Here is a 23,399-nt window from a genome sequence, read left to right as displayed (position 1 = left end):
ACTCAGCTGACGGGTCAGTGTGGCTTGTATATAGTGTTAAATACAGTCTGTCACTCCGCTGATGGTGTCAGTGTGACTTGTCAGAGCTGATGTGTTGTAGATTGTGTTTAATACTGTCTGTCATTCAGCTGACAGGTCAGTGTGGCTTGTACAATGTGTTAAATACAGTCTCTGTCACTCAGCTGACGGGTCAGTGTGGCTTGTAGATTGTGTTTAATACTGTCGCTGTCACTCAGCTGATGGGTCAGTGTGACTTGTAGATTGTGTTTAATACTGTCGCTGTCACTCAGCTGACAGGTCAGTGTGGCTTGTACAATGTGTTAAATACAGTCTCTGTCACTCAGCTGACGGGTCAGTGTGGCTTGTAGATTGTGTTTAATACAGTCTGTCACTCAGCTGATGGGTCAGTGTGGCTTGTACATAGTGTTAAATACAGTCTCTGTCACTCAGCTGACGGGTCAGTGTGGCTTGTACATTGTGTTAATACAGTCTGTCACTCAGCTGATGGGTCAGTGTGGCTTGTACAATGTGTTAATACAGTCTGTCACTCAGCTGATGGGTCAGTGTGGCTTGTACATAGTGTTAAATACAGTCTCTGTCATTCAGCTGACAGGTCAGTGTGGCTTGTACAATGTGTTAAATACAGTCTCTGTCACTCAGCTGACAGGTCAGTGTGGCTTGTACAATGTGTTAAATACAGTCTCTGTCACTCAGCTGACGGGTCAGTGTGGCTTTTACATAGTGTTAAATACAGTCTCTGTCACTCAGCTGACGGGTCAGTGTGGCTTTTACATAGTGTTAAATACAGTCTCTGTCACTCAGCTGATGGGTCAGTGTGGCTTGTACATAGTATTAAATACAGTCGCTGTCACTCAGCTGATGGGTCAGTGTGACTTGTAGATAGTGTTAAATACAGTCTGTCACTCAGCTGATGGGTCAGTGTGGCTCGTAGATTGTGTTTAATACTGTCGCTGTCACTCAGCTGATGGGTCAGTGTGACTTGTACATAGTATTAAATACAGTCTCTGTCACTCAGCTGACGGGTCAGTGTGACTTGTATATAGTGTTAAATACAGTCTCTGTCATTCAGCTGATGGGTCAGTGTGGCTTGTACATAGTATTAAATACAGTCTCTGTCACTCAGCTGACGGGTCAGTGTGACTTGTATATAGTGTTAAATACAGTCTGTCACTCAGCTGATGGGTCAGTGTGGCTTGTAGATTGTGTTTAATACTGTCGCTGTCACTCAGCTGATGGGTCAGTGTGACTTGTAGATAGTGTTAAATAGCACATCTGTGACTGAGCTGATGGGTCAGTGTGGCTTTTACATAGTGTTAAATAGCACATCTTTTACTGAGCTGATGGAATACGTTTTAAAACATGGAGCTGAGGATCATCACACTGGAAACAAAAGGTTGAGTACTGTCTTGACACATGACAACAATATGTTTATAAGTACATTATATTAACTTTTGGTTATTATTTATTTTTGAAAGATGTGGTGTTGAAAACAAAGCATTCTTTAACATTGTTTTACTCTCACCATCAAATTTCAAAATCGCTTCTTACAGTATTTTATTAAATAATTTTATTTCACAGCTACTAAATTTGAAGATGATAGGTAATATACAATCAGGAATCTTGTTGAAACCATTGAAATTTTTCTCTGCAAAATACTTCATACGGTTGATTATAGATTTACTGATTTGTTGCAGAAAAATTCCATAGGAACATCAACAACAAATACTACCGTCGTCCAAAAGGCAACTCTCTCGTTTTCAGTATTGACCACTACGCAGGTCGGGTAGGTAAATCTACTTATCAGATTCACAAACTTATAGAGACAGCAATGTCTAAACTCATCTTTAGTTATATTATATAAATACCCTGTTATCAGTGTAATAACACCCATTATATAACTACTCTGTTATCAGTGAAATAACACCCATTATATAACTACTCTGTTATCAGTGTAATAATACCTATTATATAACTACCCTGTTATCAGTATAATAACACCCATTATATAACTACCCTGTTATCAGTGTAATAACACCCATTACATAACTACCCTGTTATCAGTGTTATAACACCCATTACATAACTACCCTGTTATCAGTGTAATAACACCCATTATATAACTACCTGTTATCAGTATAATAACACCCATTACATAACTACCCTGTTATCAGTGTTATATCACCCATTATATAACTACCCTGTTATCAATGTAATAACACCCATTACATAACTACCCCATTATCAGTGTAATAAAACCTGTTATATATATTGTTGCTATAACACACATGTAATATGACCTAGAGGAGCTGTGATTGACTTGCTCCTAAGTTACCATTGTGACATCATAACTTTATATATTTATTGTGATGTCCTCAATGAAAGAGATATAAATTGAGAATATCACAGATTTAGATTTTATATTGGGTCTGCAGGTGTCAGCCTCTCCCTATTATTGATCTCGACCCTTATTCAAGGTCACAGGGGTCAAATTTGTTAAAACCTCCAAACAACTTAAGTTTATCCAAAGGGTTAGAATTATATTTGTCCAGAAAACTTACCCTGATGAACCAAAAGTCTTAGAAATACGATATTTAGCTGAAAGGTTCTTTAGATGAAGTCCAGTAGATGAAGCCCAAAACAATTTACAAACAGAAATGATTTTGATCCTATTCAAGGTCACAGAGGTCAAATGCAAATGTATCTGATAACCTTCAAATAATTTCTTTCAAATGAAGAGAAGACCTAGTATTGTTAACCTCTGGTGGATATGTTCCCCAGACAAAGCCCAAGAAAACCTCTAAAAAGAAAAATTCTCAGGAGTGAAGTTTATTGAAACCTTCTCATTAACCCAGGCGATGAACGTCTATCATGTTAAATGTTAATTTATTTGTGAAAGCATTGAACACTGTTGAAAAATTCTGACCCACCAGGCCCTTTTTTTGGAGAATATCATAGCATGCTTGACTGTAATAGCAAAACAAAGAACATACAAATCTAACCAACCCTGTAGTAATATAACCACACTATCACTAAAAAAGTTCAAACTTCTGTGAGGTTGCCGGGTAGGGCATACATATAACACTAGCACATCTTGTTCTCTAAACTCTTAACACTAAATGTTGATTTGTACAATTTCTTCACCACAAAAGTAATATACAGTATGTGCTCCATGTCTACAGGTGGAATATGATGCAATGGGCTTCCTGGAAAAGAATCGTGATCGTCTTCCTGGAGATGTACTAAATATGCTTCGTGCTTCCAACAACGAGGTCGTCCGCGCCCTCTTCCAGACCCCTCTTACAAAAACAGGTGTGTATAATCAACTTTATCAAGCAATGTTTCTGAGTTCAAAGATCAGTTATTGTTACTATCTATAGAAATTTGTCCAGTGTTGATTTTATTTTTGTTTTTGGTTTTATTTTTCTCAAATTTTTCATCCCAGTTACAACTGTTTCATTCTCTGTGTAATTTCTCTGGAACTGAAAGTGCCATAGAGATTTGACCTTGAGTTTTGACCTTAAGTTTTGATCTTGACCCATAGGTAACCTTGCATCTGGTAGCATCGCGTCTTCCCTGAGAAGCACTCCAAACTCAAGTGCCATCAGCTCGCCAGCCAGTACAAGCTCTTATGTGAGCGTGATGAGCTACAACAAACACCAACAGACGTCTGGCATGGGGGGCAGTCGGGTATGTAGAACATCTGTTGTCATAGCAACACAATAACTTTGTTGATTGAAAATAGGATCTAGGGAGGATGTAGATGATTTGTTTTATGCTTGATGGGTGTTTGTGAGGTCAGCAAACATCAAACACCATGTAGTATATCACAGGAGATTTATTAATAAGATAATGTTTTGAAGCAAAATGGATTTTCTTTGATAAATCTTTTATCTGAAATACTTTAGTGTGAATATCTAGTTGAAAAATGGCTGATGTAAAAATACAGTCATCAATAATGTATAGTATATATCTACACTGATATCACACACCATCGACACAAACTATTATCAATTGTAACAATACTTTTGATTATTAATATCACATTAGTATCCCTTTACCTAGAATCAAACTTCATCTCTTCTTCCACCACCTTCCCTTTCTCCACCACTCATTCTACCACCTCCCCTACCTCCATCTCTTCCCCCTCTACCTCCCCTACCTCCTTCTTTCCCTCCATCACCTTTCCTTTCTCAATCACTTACACCACCACCTCCCCTACCTCCTTCTCTCCCTCCACCCACCCCTACCTCCTTCTCTCCCTCCACCACTTTCCCTTTCTCCATCACTTATTCCACCACCTCCCCTACCTGCTTCTCTCCCTCCACCCACCCCTACCTGCTTCTCTCCCTCCACCACTTTCCCTTTCTCAATCACTTATTCCATCACCTCCCCTACCTCCTTCTCTCCCTCTAACACTTTCCCTACCTCTATCTCTCCCTCTAACACTTTCCCTACCTCCATCTCTCCCTCTAACACTTTCCCTACCTCCATCTCTCCCTCCAACATTTTCCCTACCTCCATCTCTCCCTCCAACACTTTCCCTACCTGCTTCTCTCCCTCCACCCACCCCTACCTGCTTCTCTCCCTCCACCACTTTCCCTTTCTCAATCACTTATACCATCACCTCCCCTACTTCTATCTCACCCTCTAACACTGTCCCTACCTCTATCTCTCCCTCCAACACTTTCCCTACCTCCATCTCTCCCTCTAACACTTTCCCTACCTCCATCTCTCCCTCCACCACCACCCCTACCTGCTTCTCTCCCTCTACCACTTTCCCTTTCTTCATCATTCATTCCACCACCTCCCCTACCTCTTTCTCTCCCTCCACCACTTTCCCTTTCTCAATCACTTATACCACCACCTCCCCTACCTCCTTCTCTCCCTCCAACACTTTCCCTACCTCCATCTCTCCCCTAACAATTTCCCTACCTCCATCTCTCCCTCCAACACTTTCCCTACCTCCATCTCTCCCTCTAACACTTTCCCTACCTCCATCTCTCCCTCTAACACTTTCCCTACCTCCATCTCTCCCTCCACCATCACCCCTACCTGCTTCTCTCCCTCCACCACTTTCCCTTTCTCAATCACTTATACCACCACCTCCCCTACCTCCTTCTCTCCCTCCAACACTTTCCCTACCCCCATCTCTCCCCTAACAATTTCCCTACCTCCATCTCTCCCTCCAACACTTTCCCTACCTCCATCTCTCCCCTAACAATTTCCCTACCTCCATCTCTCCCTCCAACACCTTCCCTACCTCCATCTCTCCCCTAACAATTTCCCTACCTCCATCTCTCCCTCCAACACTTTCCCTACCTCCATCTCTCCCTCTAACACTTTCCCTTCCTCCATCTCTCCCTCTAACACTTTCCCTACCTCCATCTCTCCCTCCACCATCACCCCTACCTGCTTCTCTCCCTCCACCACTTTCCCTTTCTGAATCACTTATACCACCACCTCCCCTACCTCCTTCTCTCCCTCCAACACTTTCCCTACCTCCATCTCTCCCCTAACAATTTCCTTCTCTCCCTCCAACACTTTCCCTACCTCCACCTCTCCCTCCAACACTTTCCCTACCTCCATCTCTCCCCTAACAATTTCCCTACCTCCATCTCTCCCTCCAACACTTTCCCTACCTCCATCTCTCCCTCTAACACTTTCCCTACCTCCATCTCTCCCTCCACCATCACCCCTACCTGCTTCTCTCCCTCCACCACTTTCCCTTTCTCAGTCACTTATACCACCACCTCCCCTACCTCCTTCTCTCCCTCCAACACTTTCCCTACCTCCATCTCTCCCCTAACAATTTCCCTACCTCCATCTCTCCCTCCAACACTTTCCCTACCTCCATCTCTCCCTCTAACACTTTCCCTACCTCCATCTCTCCCTCCACCATCACCCCTACCTGCTTCTCTCCCTCCACCACTTTCCCTTTCTCAGTCACTTATACCACCACCTCCCCTACCTCCTTCTCTCCCTCCAACACTTTCCCTACCTCCATCTCTCCCCTAACAATTTCCCTACCTCCATCTCTCCCTCCAACACTTTCCCTACCTCCATCTCTCCCCTAACAATTTCCCTACCTCCATCTCTCCCTCCAACACTTTCCCTACCTCCATCTCTCCCTCTAACACTTCCCCTACCTCCATCTCTCCCTTCAACACTTTCCCTACCTCTATCTCTCCCTCTAACACTTTCCCTACCTCCATCTCTCCCCTAACACTTTCCCTACTTCCATCACTATCTCCTCTGCATTGCCTTCTTCTATCCCTCCAAACAATGGTTCCCTGCTTTTTCTGTATGTCTTTGTGATGTCAAGAATTTACACAGTTCACAGCACTGCTGTCTGTACCATATCACATACACGGTAATGTCACCAGCTAAAATCTATGATAAATGCACTGTGTATAAGGGATATGTTCTTACTAGCATGACTGTACATTTACAATGCATTATCACCACCACTGCTGAGGATAAATAGTCACAATTCAAAAAATTTAATCTTGAAGTTCTCAGCCAATTGATAGAGTGTCACAATATGTACCCTATCATACTTGTACACTAGGTTTTTTTTTTTCATTCTGCCAATTTTTTTCTGTCCGCATATAATCTGCAACAGTATATAGCATCATGCCCAACTCACGAGGGAAGAACTTGTGGCTTAAAATCCAGAAAATACAGCATAGTTATGCCAAAATGGAAGAAGGAAAACAAAAAAGAGAAAAAAAGTGACATTGATCATTTTCAGTGCCATCACAGATTATTCAACTATTTAATATAATTATAATGAAGAGTGTCATTTTAAATATTTAATTTTTCTGGGCTCCAATCTCAAAAATGTCAAAATCTAGGTGATATGAAAACAATTCTTTCTTTAAGCTCTATTTGATCTACATGGTATGAGACAAAATTTTACAACCGAAAATTGTAATTTTATGTGAAATACATGAAATTATGAAAATTAAAACAAGCAAAATCATTCACAGGTTGAAATATTTGTTACACATCAAAATAAAAAAAATCATTGATATATTTATACTGCAATAACCCAGAGGTGAACACAAGCTCTGATTCAATATCAGGGGTGTGTTTATTATAGGAAAGTAAGACCAGGAGTCAATACATTACTTCCTGCAAAGTCAGTGGGTGGGCTTATTATCAGACATGGGCTTATTGTAACATATAGTGATAGATTTTTGTCTGATTCTGCATTATTTATTAAAATACATGAATCTCAAGTACTGTTTCAAGCTTTCAGGTGATCAAGAAAGAACAGATTGATCTTATTGTTGATAACATTTCCATTGTGCACATTTTATCTGTATATGGCAATTGTATATGCTGCATTGCATTCCAGATTTACAGCGCACTTGTAAGTAAAAAGCATATATGCAATGCATTTCAAACACCTAAAAGATACTGATTTGTTTTGATTCATTGTCATGGTAACCTATACTCATCACCTGTTTCATATTCTGCTTGTTTTGTTTGGGGCTTTGATTGTTACTTATCTTATTATCCCTGTCTTTTTTTCCCTTTTTTGTGAAAAGTTAATTTCCTGACAGGGCAAAGGTCATCAGCCATTTTGTTTTTCTCCTATGATTTAGTGTCTGTTTCTAAACAGTAGCGTGTAATTTACTCCATCATAAAAAACAAATCTTATCATCATACAAACAGCTCTCTCCTAATATAACCAGATTACTTCATATCATATCATGTTATTTTATTTGCTTCAATAGCAATTTTTAGAATAATACAAATTATAATACAAATTGTACAATGGAAATATATATACTAAAACGGAAAAGAAACGCCGTGTAACCTAAAAAGATTCTTTAAAATGATATAATTTAATGTTACATTATTTCATTCATTTTTGTATACGATTTCATCTGTTTGGAACCATTTGTTGAAGGTTCTATCGATTATCAATGCTAATTATGCCAAAAATATCCCCCTTTTAGCGATGACCCTACTTGTATTGCGCAACACAGCCGGACATTTCAGTATCTTGTGTGTCCTCCATGCGCAGCTGTCGCAGCCCTGATTCTTCTATGCATGGAATTCATCAGGGTGTTAACATTTGCGATGGGGATGTTATTCCATTCTTCATGCAAGGCACGTGTGAGCTGGACCAGATTAGTGGGAGCACTTGGACGTCTCCTAACTCTCCTATCCAATTCGTTCCACAAATGCTCAATTGGAGATAAATCTGGACTGAATGCTGGCCAATCGATTGGGATTACGTTATTGTTGGCAAGAAATTGCTGACAAACTCTAGCGACAAGGGGCTGGGCATTGTCTTGCTGGAATATCAGGTTCCCAGCTTGCACACATGGCACGGCAACTGGGCGAAGGATTTCGTCTCTATACCTTACGCCGGTTAAATTACCGTCAATCACGATCAGGGGTGATTTAAACCCATAGGAAATACCGCCCCAAACACATACTTTTTTTTTTTTTTTTTTTTCAAACATTTTATTGACTAAGACGAGACATACATAAGATTACAAATGTGTCCTCACACAGGAGGGCTCTCATACTTTCACACATCATTCAGACTTCTCATATTCCAGACTATGAAATACATGTACACACACCTACACACATACTTTTAGTCTTAAATGTTCGTACTAACATTCCTTACATTCAACATTACGACTGCTAACAATAAGCTAAATCTAAACATAACTGTACACCTCTCACCATTCTCACTGTTACCACATGTACACAATTCACATTTACAGGATTCCCCCCACCCCTCCCCCAAGAAAAAAGAGTGACATTGTGTGCAAAAGGGTACCCCGGGGCATTGTCAGAGGGCCTTACCCAACTGAAACATCACTCTTGATATGTGTTTTGTTACTAATGATCTTACAATATAAAACACATATTGAACCACCGCCAAACGCGTCAGTATAACGTTCGCCTCGACGTCGATATACATGACGTCGCCCGTCCGAACGGTAGAGAGTGAACCGGGATTCGTCAGTGAAGAATACCCGTCTCCATTGCCTCATAGGAAAATATCTGGGCGAGTGTGCTTGTAACCAAGCCAATTGGCGTTGGCGACGCGCAGGAGTTAGGGGCAGACCAACATAGGGACGTCGGGCTTTTAGGCCATTGACGCGTAATCGGTTTTGAACCGTATCAGGATGAATATGGAGGTTATGACTGCCTATAGTGTTATTTGCAGTTTCGGTAGCTGTGAGATGGCAATTACGTAAGTGAGAAAGTCTTATAAACCGATCCTGATGCGGCGTCGTGACGCGCAGACGTCCACTTCGCAGTCGGTCGATGACCTTCCCCGTCACTCGCACACGTTGGACAAGACGTTGAATTGTCCGAATATGCACACCAAAATGTGCAGCAACCTGAAGTTGGCCCTGACCCTGCAAAAGCATTCCTATAGCCTGTCCCCGCTGGACTTCCGTCAATTGTGGCATGGATGTAAATTGCTTAATTCAAATCAAACTTTGAAAAATCAATCCGAATACTTGAACAGTATCAAATAGACTGAAAATTTCCATTGGCGAACTCAATGACCTTCCCCTGCACGGGATTCTTGTATTTTAGCACATGCCTCGCACGGAGCGCGGAGGTCAGGTATTGTGTGATTTTAAACACGTGTACCTAGTGACCGGGAACAACACATCAACCTGACCGAGTGTCATTATTCTAGGCCAAGCAATAAATCATTTGTAGTATATTTAGTGTACCCGGCGTTTCTTTTTCGTGTTAGTATTGTTAGAGTACAAATTATGTAATAGATTCTAGTGTTTAGAATTCATATTGTATTACCAGTATATAGTTGCTAGTATTTAGAATACAAATCGTATTATAACTGCCAGTATTTAGAATACAAATCGTATTATAACTACCAGTATTTAGAATACAAATTGTATTATAACTACCAGTATTTAGAATACAAATCGTATTGTAACTACCAGTATTTGGGATACAAATCGTATTATAACTACCAGTATTTAGAATACAAATCGTATTATAACTACCAGTATTTAGGATACAAATCGTATTATAACTACCAGTATTTAGAATACAAATTGTATTATAACTACCAGTATTTAGGATACAAATCGTATTATAACTACCAGTATTTAGGATACAAATCGTATTATAACTACCAGTATTTTTAATACAAATTGTATTATAACTACCAGTATTTAGAAAATATTTTGTTTGCTATCTACCTATATTACAGATTGTATGATAGCAATCTATATCTAGAAAACATATCTTATGATAGCTATCTATATTTAAAATACAAATGACATATCTTTATATGATATTCAGGATTTCACTGGGTTTTTTTTCATAAAAGTCGAAAGTAATGAAAACTAGTTTGATATTCTCTTTATCTGTTGGAGTGTAAAGTAATCAAAGCTAGTTTGATATTCTCTTTATCTGTTGGAGTGTAAAGTAATCAAAACTAGTTTGATATTCTCTTTATCTGTTGGAGTGTAAAGTAATCAAAACTAGTTTGATATTCTCTTTATCTGTTGGAGTGTAAAGTAATCAAAGCTAGTTTGATATTCTCTTTATCTGTTGGAGTGTAAAGTAATCAAAGCTAGTTTGATATTCTCTTTATCTGTTGGAGTGTAAAGTAATGAAGACTTGTTTGATATTCTCTTTATCTGTTGGAGTGTAAAGTAATCAAAACTAGTTTGATATTCTCTTTATCTGTTGGAGTGTAAAGTAATCAAAACTAGTTTGATATTCTCTTTATCTGTTGGAGTGTAAAGTAATCAAAACTAGTTTGATATTCTCTTTATCTGTTGAATATGTTGGTAAGAATTTTGGACTATCAAAATAAACATTTAGTAGGAGGGTAACAGAAACTGTTACATCTCTATTTAGCTGTACTCAGACTAACAATTGTTTATCCAGTTGCCCTGGCAACAGGGACAGAATTTTTCAGGCCTGACATCATTTTAGAATTTGGCAGATTGTATGATCATAGTTGTTAAGTCTGAGCTGTCGTTGTTCCTAGATTTTGTTTGGTTCTGTCTACATCAAAAGCTCAGCACTTTCTCTCTGATGATCTATGTTATACTAGAATGTCTCCCTTTGTTTTCCCTGTAAAACTGTTGTTATGGGTTCAGTAATTGTTGTGTTGATGTGGGTGTTATGGAACCTTAAGTTTTCAGTATTGTCCTAGATATTGGTCTTTATTAGTAATTAAATTTCACATTTGCTAATTAAATATTTTATATAGTTAACTATCAGAACTATTTTCATAATTTTTTGTTTCTCTCAGCTGCAGTGATTCTTCACATGTCATTTTCATTGGTTCAAATTTTTATTATTTTACAGAAAGTTCAAAAGTTCATATTTTTTATAGAAATCGTAAAACAGATTCTGAGTAAGTTTTTTCTGTCAGTTTCGTATTTTTTTGTTGTATTCATTGGAATTTATTCCATCCTCAAAAATATTGAAAAAGACAAATGCATTTGAAAAAAATCTTTGATATGATCATACTGACTCTAGTGTTTACTGTAGTCAAATTGACTCTCCAGGAATACAAAGATGTTTGTTCAAGATAGCAGACAAAGATTCTAATCAGACTATAAAACTAGAAAAATAATGCGTTGAGCAAAATTAAAAAAAAAAAAAATTTTAAATTAAAATATGGTAATGTTGCTGTATTGATTACATTAATTATTCTCTGGGAATGGAGCCTTTGGATGCCTGTTACAATTATATTCCTGTATTTGCTGTGGAACTTTCTTATCTTACAACAGATATAATACTTTCATTTGTCATAATGTTTTGAAATTTTGATCAAATTGTTTGTTGATGAATGTGAAAGTGACAGATCTAACATAATTATCTTCCATAGCTTTTTCTTTCTCAAAATCTATTTGAAATGTCCAGTTTCTATCACCTTTCAAGATTTTGATTATAAATCAAAACAGAAAAATACCAATATCCTGTATCCTATTGTGTTACTATTCATTGTATTAACTCAAAATGAAATTTTAACAAAGGGAGATAACTCTGTAAATTTATACAAAATTTGTCATGTTACATCATGTTCCTTGATCAGGTTTGATATCAAGTTAATATCCATATTTTTAACATTTGTCATATCTATACTAACAGCTTTCATTAACTGATTCTTAAAAATGCATTACATACAGTTAAATAGTTTTGATAATTTGTGAGTATCTATATTCCTTGTATGGTTTTTCAGGAGTCTCTGTTCACATCTATTTTTTCCTCAGATTTTGCCTGTCTTTCATTAATTGTTAGAGAGAATTAAGATTCTGTTGACACATCAATATTTCATTTGCTTTTATACATCTTGAAGTTCAGCCAGCATGATAAATATGGAAATGTTAAAAACTGTTTCAGAAGATACAGTGATATTAGTAACATATTAGCTTGTAACCCATCTTTTCAATATGTCTTTTCAGTAGACAGAAATATACTGAGTGGTTTCCCTTTGTTTTATTGTATAAAGATCTTGACATGGACAATTATTCGACAGTGGCATTCTGAGAGTAAATAATTCAAATAAATGGTCTTAGGAATGCTAAGATGGATGTTTATGAGATAATTTACTACAATTACTGAAATTTATTTTGCTTCTACCAGCTACAGTGTAATAGGAACATTTTCAGTCCTTTCTTAGTTCTTCTGACTCAAAAGAATCAGGATTAAATATAATTAATAGGTTTCATTCATTGTCATGCATCAGACACTATCATTTCATTTTTTGAAGTTCTCATTCAATTTCAAAAGTGAGATTCAGCATCAATTTGCCTGAAATGATCCTGTGATTGCCCTGTTATTTTCTGGGTTTGTCCAAAATTGATTATGGCTTTCATGGCCGCCATATTTTGGAAAATATTTATTGAACTTCTTCTCTTGTTCCACTAGTGCCATTAATTTGACAATTAATTTGGATTTTAAGGAAAGTGTCCAGCATCTGGCATCCAGCATCTTTTTAATAAAAATCACAACTTAAGTCAAAAGCAACTGAAAAGATTTTGACCAAATTTTGTCTGAAGCATCATTGGGATCAGGGGAACCAAGTTTGTATAAATATTGTTGTTTTTGGCCACATTAAAACTTAGACATGGCAGCCATAGTAGCCATTTTGTAAAATAATAGCTCTATCATGGTTTTCCTGAAAAACATTTATTTTTAACCTCTCAGTGATGTTCTGTGATTGGATACATTGATTGGAACATATTTCAAATGATTCTGACAAAATGCAATTATTTAGTGGGTCAGTCTGAAATTCAATATGGATACAACTTGAAAAAAGAAAATATCCCACTCGTGCCATTAAGCTAAAATTTGAAGGAAATGTTGAGAAACTGAAAAGAGAAGTGTTGTTTATAGAGTAAACGTAACATAGGATTTCAGCCTGTTGTTGCAGCCGCTGGAAGAATATGTTACTACGAATCCTAGCTTGGTTCAAATTTTCCAACAAGTTCCCCATGACCTCTATTTGTTATATTTACTGCTGAAATTCAGATTTTTTCAAATTATTTAATAATTATTTATGTTATCTGTATTGCTGTTCTATCTTTTATTGGACTTTCTTATCAGATGAATGCTTGGGCCCAATGGACCTTTTGTTTGAAAAATACAGATGTTTAGATGAATATTTTGTATCCCACAGATTTTGAGGAATATTAATGCTCAGTACTGTTGATTTTGATAGGGGTCAGCATCTGCTAGTATGACTAGGATTCAACAGACTGTGGCAACCTACTTCCGATTTTCTCTGATGGATCTTCTAGCCAAGATGGTGGCAGGCACACCTCACTTTGTCAGGTAGAGTTTTCTCCCTTTGCCATAAATCTAAAATACAATTCGCAGATTTTCTCTGATGGAGAATGAGAATGACAAATATATTAAAAACATGCTGATATTAAGTGATAGATTCCTCATTTCAATGTGTTATAGAGTGGATTATACACATTTCAAATCCATATGAGATTTCTGAAAGAATTTTTCAATAATTTTGGAAAAAGTAAAATGAAATATTCATGTAAAGAGAAAATTAAATTCATTTGATATAAAAACTGAAATTGATATTATTCTTATGTTAGTTGTTACACTGATAACACCGTAGTTTTGTAATGGGTGTTTTTTCACGCATTAGAGAGAAGTAATTTTTTTAATGAATTTACATTGTATAATCTGCAGATGTATACGACCCAATGCGAACAAACACCCAGATGAGTTTGACTCTGAGAAAGTTACAATACAACTACGATACACAGGAGTCTTAGAAACAACAAGGATACGAAGGGAGGGCTTCTCCCATCGAATACCATTTGCAGATTTCCTACGTAGGTGAGTACTATTTCATTTGTCAAAACTTCCACCTGTAAATAGTTATAAAGCTGTCATCAGTAACAAGTGACTAGATGGTTCACCATTGTGACATACCCCTAGCTGAGTCAGTAACAAGTGACTAGATGGTTCACCACTATGACATACCCCTAGCTGAGTCAGTGACAGGTGACTAGATGGTTCACCACTGTGACATATATCTAGCTGAGAGAGTAACAAGTGACTGGATGGTTCACCACTGTGACATACGCCTAGCTGAGTCAGTGACAGGTCACTAGATGATTCACCACTGTGACATATATCTAGCTGAGAGAGTAACAAGTGACTGGATGGTTCACCACTGTGACATACCCCTAGCTGAGTCAGTAACAAGTGACTAGATGGTTCACCACAGTGACATACCCCTAGCTGAGTCAGTGACAAGTGACTAGATGATTCACCACTGTGACATATATCTAGCTGAGACAGTAACAAGTGACTGGATGGTTCACCACTGTGACATACCCCTAGCTGAGTCAGTAACAAGTGACTAGATGGTTCACCACTGTGACATACCCCTAGCTGAGTCAGAAACAAGTGACTAGATGGTTCACCATAGTGACATACCCCTAGCTGAGACAGTACCAAGTGACAAGATGGTTCACCACTGTGACATACTCCTAGCTGAGACAGTAACAAGTGACTAGATGGTTCACCACTGTGACATACCCCTAGCTGAGTCAGAAACAAGTGACTAGATGGTACACCATAGTGACATACCCCTAGCTGAGACAGTAACAAGTGACTAGATGGTTCACCACTGTGACATACTCCTAGCTGAGTCAGTGACAAGTGACTAGATTGTTCACCACTGTGACATACCCCTAGCTGAGACAGTAACAAGTGACTAGATGGTTCACCACTGTGACATACCCCTAGCTGAGACAGTAACAAGTGACTAAATGGTTCACCACTGTGACATACCCCTAGCTGAGTCAGTGACAAGTGACTAGATGGTTCACCACAATGACATACCCCTAGCTGAGTCCGAAACAAGTGACTAGATGGTTCACCATAGTGACATACCCCTAGCTGAGACAGTAACAAGTGACTAGATGGTTCACCACTGTGACATAACCCTAGCTGAGTCAATGACAAGTGACTAGATGGTTCAAAACAGTGACATACCCCTAGCTGAGTCAGTGACAAGTGACTAGATGGTTCACCACAGTGACATACATCTAGCTGAGACAGTAACAAGTGACTAGATGGTTCACCACTGTGACATACCCCTAGCTGAGTCAGTAACAAGTGACTAGATGGTTCACTCTGACATTTTATTTGGTATTTTAATCATGGACCTTGTTATTAGGTACCACATGTTGTCGTTCCTGTGGGATGAACGTGTGCCCCACACACGTGACAGTTGCTACACTCTCCTGGACAGACTGGGCATGGACCACTTTGCTCTCGGGAAAACTAAAGTAAGTATCTTAATCAAGGAAACTGAGTTAACCAGGATTACCTCCCTTTATCACATTTATCTGCTATATCATTATTTTCCTGAGCACTTTTGCATTAGTATGTTATCACAAATTTCAGAGAGCCAAACTTGCTGAAATTTCTCTGATTCACTTAGAAGTGTAGATGTGCAATAGAAGTTTAATGTTCCTAAGGTCAAGGACTGAAATCAAATGAAATGTTGCCTGACTAGAGGTCAAGGTAATGCGGTCAATGGTCAAGGTCAAATATTAAATATTTTACTTGTTATGATATGGATATGACATTATTAAGCAACATTGATTCTAAGTTCTAATGAGAAGTCACCTCACTTTTTGGATCAGGGTCACCAGGTCAAAGTTCAATGTCAAAGTGTTAACATTTTACTGATAAAAACTTTCATATGACATCATGTAGCCAAGTTCATCAAATTCATATCATGAACAGTTTGATGAAAGGTCAAGGACAAAGGATTTAATGTCAAGGTCACATCTCTGAACTGGTAAATATTTCTGGTAACATAATACATCAAATGAGAATTTCAGCTAAAGTCATTGTTGATGGGTTGAAAGTCAAGGTCAAATATTAATTTTATTGACCAGTAAATAATTTGTTATGACCATACAAACACGAAAAATCAAAATTAAATAAGTAAGTATAGGATAATTCTGATGTCAAGGCCAACATTCTATTTCTGTCTAAAGACAGTGAATCAAATTTAGCTCTAATGATGATGTGACATAGATGTAGTTATGATTTTCATGTGACAATGATAAGACATTGATGTGACCATAATGTGACTTTGGTGTGAGTATGATGTGTCACTTTTGTGAGCATTAAATGATTTTTGTGTGACTAAAATGTGACTGTCTACAAATTGATTCTACAGGTATTCCTGAAGTACTATCACATTGAGCAGCTGGCCAGGAAATATGAGGCATATCACAGAAAAGTGGTTACTCTTCAGTCGGTCATTCGGGGCTGGCATGCCCGTACTCGCTTTTTTCAGACAAAATGGCAGCGCGATAAAGCAGCCACACTCATACAATCACGTAAGTCATGTGGCACTTTTATATCATGTGATAAACTCTCAAATGTCATGCGTCACTTTCTCTCAAATCATGTGACATTGTCTCAAAAGTCATGTGATACTTTTGCTCAAATGATGTGATTTTGTCAAAATATTTCTACTGATTTCTTCTCAATGTTTATTTATAGATTACCGTGGTTTTGTGGCCAAAAGAAAATTTCAGAAAGAGTTTAAACTGAGGAAAGGAGCAGCAGTTGCTATTCAAACAGGTTTGTATCCTACAAAACTAGGTCACTGACTCATATTTAACCCTGAAAATCTAGGTCACTGTTGCATGGGTATTATGGTCACATTTCAGTTATATATATCTGCCTATTGACTACATGTCCACCTTTGTCACCAATTTTTTTAAAGATAAATCCCTTTTCAAATGATTTGATATAATTTGAATTGAAACTGCACTTTTATTTTGTTTCTGATTTTATCACATGTTGTGCATTATATATTGTTTTCTACCCTCACCTCCATTTTCAGCAATAAAAGGATTTCTTGTGCGTAGAAAGACTCGTCCAGTGATTGAGAAACGACGAAAGGCAACTGTATTGATACAGTCACAGATACGTGGCCACCTGGTGCGGAAATCATTACGAGAACAAAAGTCAGTTCAGGAGAAAAGAGAGAGGAGTGCTGTTGTAATACAGAGAGGTAGGGAAGTAATATAGGGTATCTTGGTTATATTAGAAGGAGTGATTTTCAAAGGAGAGGGGGAGTTACAAAGAAGGGACCAAGTTACAGGGTTGAAAGGTGAGTTATGAGGAAGGGAATCAGTTACAGGGTTGAGAGATGAGCTATGAGGAAGGGAATCAGTTACAGAGTTGAGAGGTGAGTTATGAGGAAGGGAATCAGTTACAGAGTTGAGAGGTGAGTTATGAGGAAGGGAATCAGTTACAGAGTTGAGAGGTGAGTTATGAGGAAGGGAATCAGTTACAGAGTTGAGAGGTGAGTTATGAGGAAGGGAATGAGTTACAGAGTTGAGAGGTGAGTTATGAAGAAGGGAATGAGTTACAGAGTTGAGAGGTGAGTTATGAAGAAGGGAATGAGTTACAGAGTTGAGAGGTGAGTTATGAGGAAGGGAATCAGTTACAGAGTTGAGAGGTGAGTTATGAGGAAGGGAATCAGTTACAGAGTTGAGAGGTGAGTTATGAGGAAGGGAATGAGTTACAGAGTTGAGAGGTGAGTTATGAAGAAGGGAATGAGTTACAGAGTTGAGAGATGAGCTATGAGGAAGGGAATCAGTTACAGAGTTGAGAGGTGAGTTATGAGGAAGGGAATGAGTTACAGAGTTGAGAGGTGAGTTATGAGGAAGGGAATGAGTTACAGAGTTGAGAGGTGAGTTATGAGGAAGGGAATCATTTACAGAGTTGAGAGGTGAGTTATGAAGAAGGGAATGAGTTACAGAGTTGAGAGATGAGCTATGAGGAAGGGAATCAGTTACAGAGTTGAGAGGTGAGTTATGAAGAAGGGAATGAGTTACAGAGTTGAGAGATGAGCTATGAGGAAGGGAATCAGTTACAGAGTTGAGAGGTGAGTTATGAAGAAGGGAATGAGTTACAGAGTTGAGAGATGAGTTATGAGGAAGGGAATCAGTTACAGAGTTGAGAGATGAGTTATGAGGAAGGGAATCAGTTACAGAGTTGAGAGATGAGTTATGAGGAAGGGAATCAGTTACAGAGTTGAGAGATGAGTTATGAGGAAGGGAATCAGTTACAGAGTTGAGAGATGAGTTATGAGGAAGGGAATCAGTTACAGAGTTGAGAGATGAGTTATGAGGAAGGGAATCAGTTACAGAGTTGAGAGATGAGTTATGAGGAAGGGAATCAGTTACAGAGTTGAGAGATGAGTTATGAGGAAGGGAATCAGTTACAGAGTTGAGAGATGAGTTATGAGGAAGGGAATCAGTTACAGAGTTGAGAGATGAGCTATGAGGAAGGGAATCAGTTACAGAGTTGAGAGGTGAGTTATGAGGAAGGGAATGAGTTACAGGGTTGAGAGGTGAGTTATGAGGAAGGGAATGAGTTACAGGGTTGAGGAGTTATGAGGGAGGGAATGAGTTACAGGGTTGAGAGGTGAGTTATGAGGAAGGGAATCAGTTACAGAGTTGAGTTATGAGGAAGGGAATGAGTTACAGGGTTGAGAGGTGAGTTATGAGGAAGGGAATCAGTTACAGAGTTGAGTTATGAGGAAGGGAATGAGTTACAGGGTTGAGAGGTGAGTTATGAGGGAGGGAATGAGTTACAGGGTTGAGAGGTGAGTTATGAGGAAGGGAATCAGTTACAGAGTTGAGTTATGAGGAAGGGAATGAGTTACAGGGTTGAGAGGTGAGTTATGAGGAAGGGAATCAGTTACAGAGTTGAGTTATGAGGAAGGGAATGAGTTACAGGGTTGAGAGGTGAGTTATGAGGGAGGGAATGAGTTACAGGGTTGAGAAGTGAGTTATGAGGGATTGAGTGAGTTACAGAGTTGAGAGGTGAGTTATGAGGAAGGGAATGAGTTACAGAGTTGAGAAGTGAGTTATGAGGGATTGAGTGAGTTACAGAGTTGAGTTATGAGGAAGGGAATGAGTTACAGGGTTGAGAGGTGAGTTATGAGGGATTGAGTGAGTTACAGAGTTGAGAGGTGAGTTATGAGGGAGGGAATGAGTTACAGGGTTGAGAAGTGAGTTATGAGGGATTGAGTGAGTTACAGAGTTGAGAGGTGAGTTATGAGGAAGGGAATGAGTTACAGGGTTGAGAGGTGAGTTATGAGGAAAGGAATGAGTTACAGGGTTGAGAGGTGAGTTATGAGGAAGGGAATCAGTTACAGGGTTGAGAGGTGAGTTATGAGGAAGGGAATGAGTTACAGGGTTGAGAGATGAGCTATGAGGAAGGGAATCAGTTACAGAGTTGAGAGGTGAGTTATGAGGAAGGGAATCAGTTACAGAGTTGAGTTATGAGGAAGGGAATGAGTTACAGAGTTGAGAGGTCAGTTATGAGGGAGGGAATCAGTTACAGGGTTGAGAGGTGAGTTATGAGGGAGGGAATGAGTTACAGGGTTGAGAGGTGAGTTATGAGGAAGGGAATCAGTTACAGAGTTGAGTTATGAGGAAGGGAATGAGTTACAGAGTTGAGAGGTCAGTTATGAGGGAGGGAATCAGTTACAGGGTTGAGAGGTCAGTTATGAGGAAGGGAATCAGTTACAGAGTTGAGTTATGAGGAAGGGAATGAGTTACAGAGTTGAGAGGTCAGTTATGAGGGAGGGAATCAGTTACAGGGTTGAGAGGTCAGTTATGAGGGAGGGACCAAGTTACAGGGTTGAGAGGTGAGTTATGAGGGAGGGAATCAGTTACAGGGTTGAGAGGTCAGTTATGAGGGAGGGACCAAGTTACAGGGTTGAGAGGTGAGTTATGAGGAAGGGAATCAGTTACAGGGTTGAGAGGTAAGTTATGAGGGAGGGAATGAGTTACAGGGTTGAGAGGTGAGTTATGAGGGAGGGAATCAGTTACAGGGTTAACAGGTAAGTTATTGGGCAAGTTATCAGGTTGATGGAAGAGTCGCAGGGAAAGAGAAACCTTTTTCGTAATGTTGACATCAAACTCTGGTAATTAGAAGAATACACAGATGTTTGGTGGAAATACATTGATTTATATTTGTAGTTTTCTGTTATAAGGTTTATTTTACAGGTAAAACACAGATTTATTTTCACAACATCCTTTTATTTTCTTACCTTAGGTAACAAGAAGTATGTTTTAAACTGTGATTTTGGCTGAAGTATTTTTCTTTGTTGTGTTTTATAACATCAATACTTCTTTTTGCAGGTCTTATCAATACGAGTACTCGTAGTGACCTTGAGTATCCATAGTGACCTTGAGAACTCATAGTGACCTTGAGTATCCATAGTGACCTTGAGAACTCATAGTGACCTTGAGTACTCGTAGTGACCTTGAGTACTCGTATTGACCTTGAGTACTCGTAGTGACCTTGAGTACTCGTATTGACCTTGAGTACTCGTAGTGACCTTGAGTACTCGTATTGACCTTGAGTACTCGTAGTGACCTTGTTAAGATTATTCTTGTTTTAAAGCATATAATCAAACAATTAACATGAACTGATTTATTTATTGAGCACAATTTTGTTGGTTTGGTTTTGCATGAACAATCTATAACATGTTTAATTAATTCTTGCTTGATGTTTTTGGAAAATAACTTGACCTTTCTGTAGTGGTGAAGGGTTTTCTGGTTCGTAAATACACACACCCATGGATGGAGAAACGGTTGGCTGCTGCAGCAGTTATACAGTATCATGTCCATGATTGGTTGGTACATAGGCGGAAAAGACGTCAGCAACTTCAACAGTTAACAACAAGTGTTATTGTCATTCAGAAGGGTGAGAGACCACAGCCTATATGTCAGTTATCTGATATACAGCCAGGGTTAAATAAAAAAAAGGAAAATTGTAATTCAGCAATTTTAAAACTTTTTAGGAGAGGAAAACCAAGAATACATTTAATGAAAATAAAACAATATTTGTATTATTTGGATATTTTGTTTAAAAACGAAAAATTTTAAAAAGTTGACATACTGTTAAATTATTAATTTTTGTTGGGATTTACATGGGTTGATTTCTCTTCCCTTGAAGTCATACATCCATGAACCGTTAAATTAGTAAAGTCATACATCCATGAACCGTTAAATTAGTAAAGTCATACGTCCATGAACCGTTAAATTAGTAAAGTCATACGTCCATGAACCGTTAAATAGGAAAAAAAAGAAAAAAGAAAAGACAAAAGAAGAAAATTAGGACATGCCAAAAAGAACAGATAACAGTTTATACTTAGGACACGTATAAAAAGAAAAGACAACATTAGAGACTAAGGACAAGGTAAATTACTCAAATTAAGACAACAGAAGAAATTGAGAAGGGAAGATGGCAGAAACTGATGAGACATCAAGGGGAGAAAATTAACAGCAAAAATAGACTGAAAAGGAAAAACAAGAAAGAAATAGAGGAGACACCAAAAAGAAAATGAAAATATTAATTTATAGAAACTTTGAATAGATTTATGAATGGATTTATGTTTTTCAAGCTCTGTGAAATTGTACAAAAGACAAATAGTACCTTTCAATACAAAGTAAGAATTAGATATGGTCGAGCAAAAAAAAGAATTGCCTCATACAGCTGTTTCATCCTTCTTGGACTTGTCAGTGATGCTACATCATACAGCTGTTTCGTCCTTCTAGGACTTGTCAGTGATGCTACGTCATACAGCTGTTTCGTCCTTCTTGGACTTGTCAGTGATGCTACGTCATACAGCTGTTTCGTCCTTCTTGGACTTGTCAGTGATGCTACGTCATACAGCTGTTTCGTCCTTCTTGGACTTGTCAGTGATGCTACGTCATACAGCTGTTTCGTCCTTCTTGGACTTGTCAGTGATGCTACGTCATACAGCTGTTTCGTCCTTCTTGGACTTGTCAGTGATGCTACGTCATACAGCTGTTTCGTCCTTCTTGGACTTGTCAGTGATGCTACATCATACAGCTGTTTCGTCCTTCTTGGACTTGTCAGTGATGCTACGTCATACAGCTGTTTCGTCCTTCTTGGACTTGTCAGTGATGCTACGTCATACAGCTGTTTCGTCTTTCTTGGACTTGGCAGTGATGCTACGTCATACAGCTGTTTCGTCCTTCTTGGACTTGTCAGTGATGCTACGTCATACAGCTGTTTCGTCCTTCTTGGACTTGCCAGTGATGCTACGTCATACAGCTGTTTCGTCCTTCTTGGACTTGTCAGTGATGCTACGTCATACAGCTGTTTCGTCCTTCTTGGACTTGTCAGTGATGCTACGTCATACAGCTGTTTCGTCCTTCTTGGACTTGTCAGTGATGCTACGTCATACAGCTGTTTCGTCCTTCTTGGACTTGTCAGTGATGCTACGTCATACAGCTGTTTCGTCCTTCTTGGACTTGTCAGTGATGCTACATCATACAGCTGTTTCATCCTTCTTGGACTTGTCAGTGATGCTATGGGCCTAAACGTTGAAACCTAAGAAGAAACAGAAAAAAATCTAAATTGAAAAAAAAATGTAAAAAATCTAGATATGAAATTGCACTAGCCTCATATCATGTCTTATAAAGTAAAAAGTACATGAGTACATTCTGAACAACGCCACTATTTGAAAGTATCGGAAACTACTCTGGAGAGCAATCAGTAGCTTCATTTTTCTTAAGAATTCAAATTCTATTTCATCTTTGACAACAACAACATTTACTATATATGACAATTTTACTGACAATTTTTTACAAGTAGTCCTAATAGATAAACTGTTTTGTATTTTTTTTCTCCGAGGTAAACTGGCCATGGTTATAAGAATTATTGTTATGCAGTGGAAACTTTGTATTTTGACTCTAAAGTTGATTACTATAGACTGAACCTGATAATACCCTTATATTGCATGATATGTATGCAAATCATCATTACATGTGGGCGTGTGGGTTTTA

The 23,399-nt window shown here is 38.4% G+C and overlaps 1 protein-coding gene across 1 annotated transcript in view; it reads left to right on the top strand.

Moving 5' to 3' along the window:
* LOC132559453 (myosin-IIIb-like) overlaps nt 1-23,399 on the top strand; it is an 80,189-nt gene that overhangs the window by 34,601 nt on the left and 22,189 nt on the right. Inside the window, exons 20-27 of the mRNA XM_060224072.1 lie at nt 1,716-1,804; nt 3,201-3,330; nt 3,563-3,708; nt 13,721-13,833; nt 14,209-14,358; nt 15,710-15,821; nt 16,727-16,889; nt 17,402-17,572. Coding sequence (XP_060080055.1) covers nt 1,716-1,804; nt 3,201-3,330; nt 3,563-3,708; nt 13,721-13,833; nt 14,209-14,358; nt 15,710-15,821; nt 16,727-16,889; nt 17,402-17,572 — 1,074 coding nt within the window. The remainder of the gene's footprint in view (nt 1-1,715; nt 1,805-3,200; nt 3,331-3,562; nt 3,709-13,720; nt 13,834-14,208; nt 14,359-15,709; nt 15,822-16,726; nt 16,890-17,401; nt 17,573-23,399) is intronic.

Source organism: Ylistrum balloti, unplaced genomic scaffold, assembly GCF_031769215.1.
Source record: "Ylistrum balloti isolate Yb309-2 unplaced genomic scaffold, AGI_CSIRO_Ybal_v1 Utg370916, whole genome shotgun sequence".
In the NCBI taxonomy this organism is placed as follows: Eukaryota; Metazoa; Mollusca; class Bivalvia; order Pectinida; family Pectinidae; genus Ylistrum; species Ylistrum balloti.
This window is presented reverse-complemented; position numbering and strand designations above follow the sequence as displayed.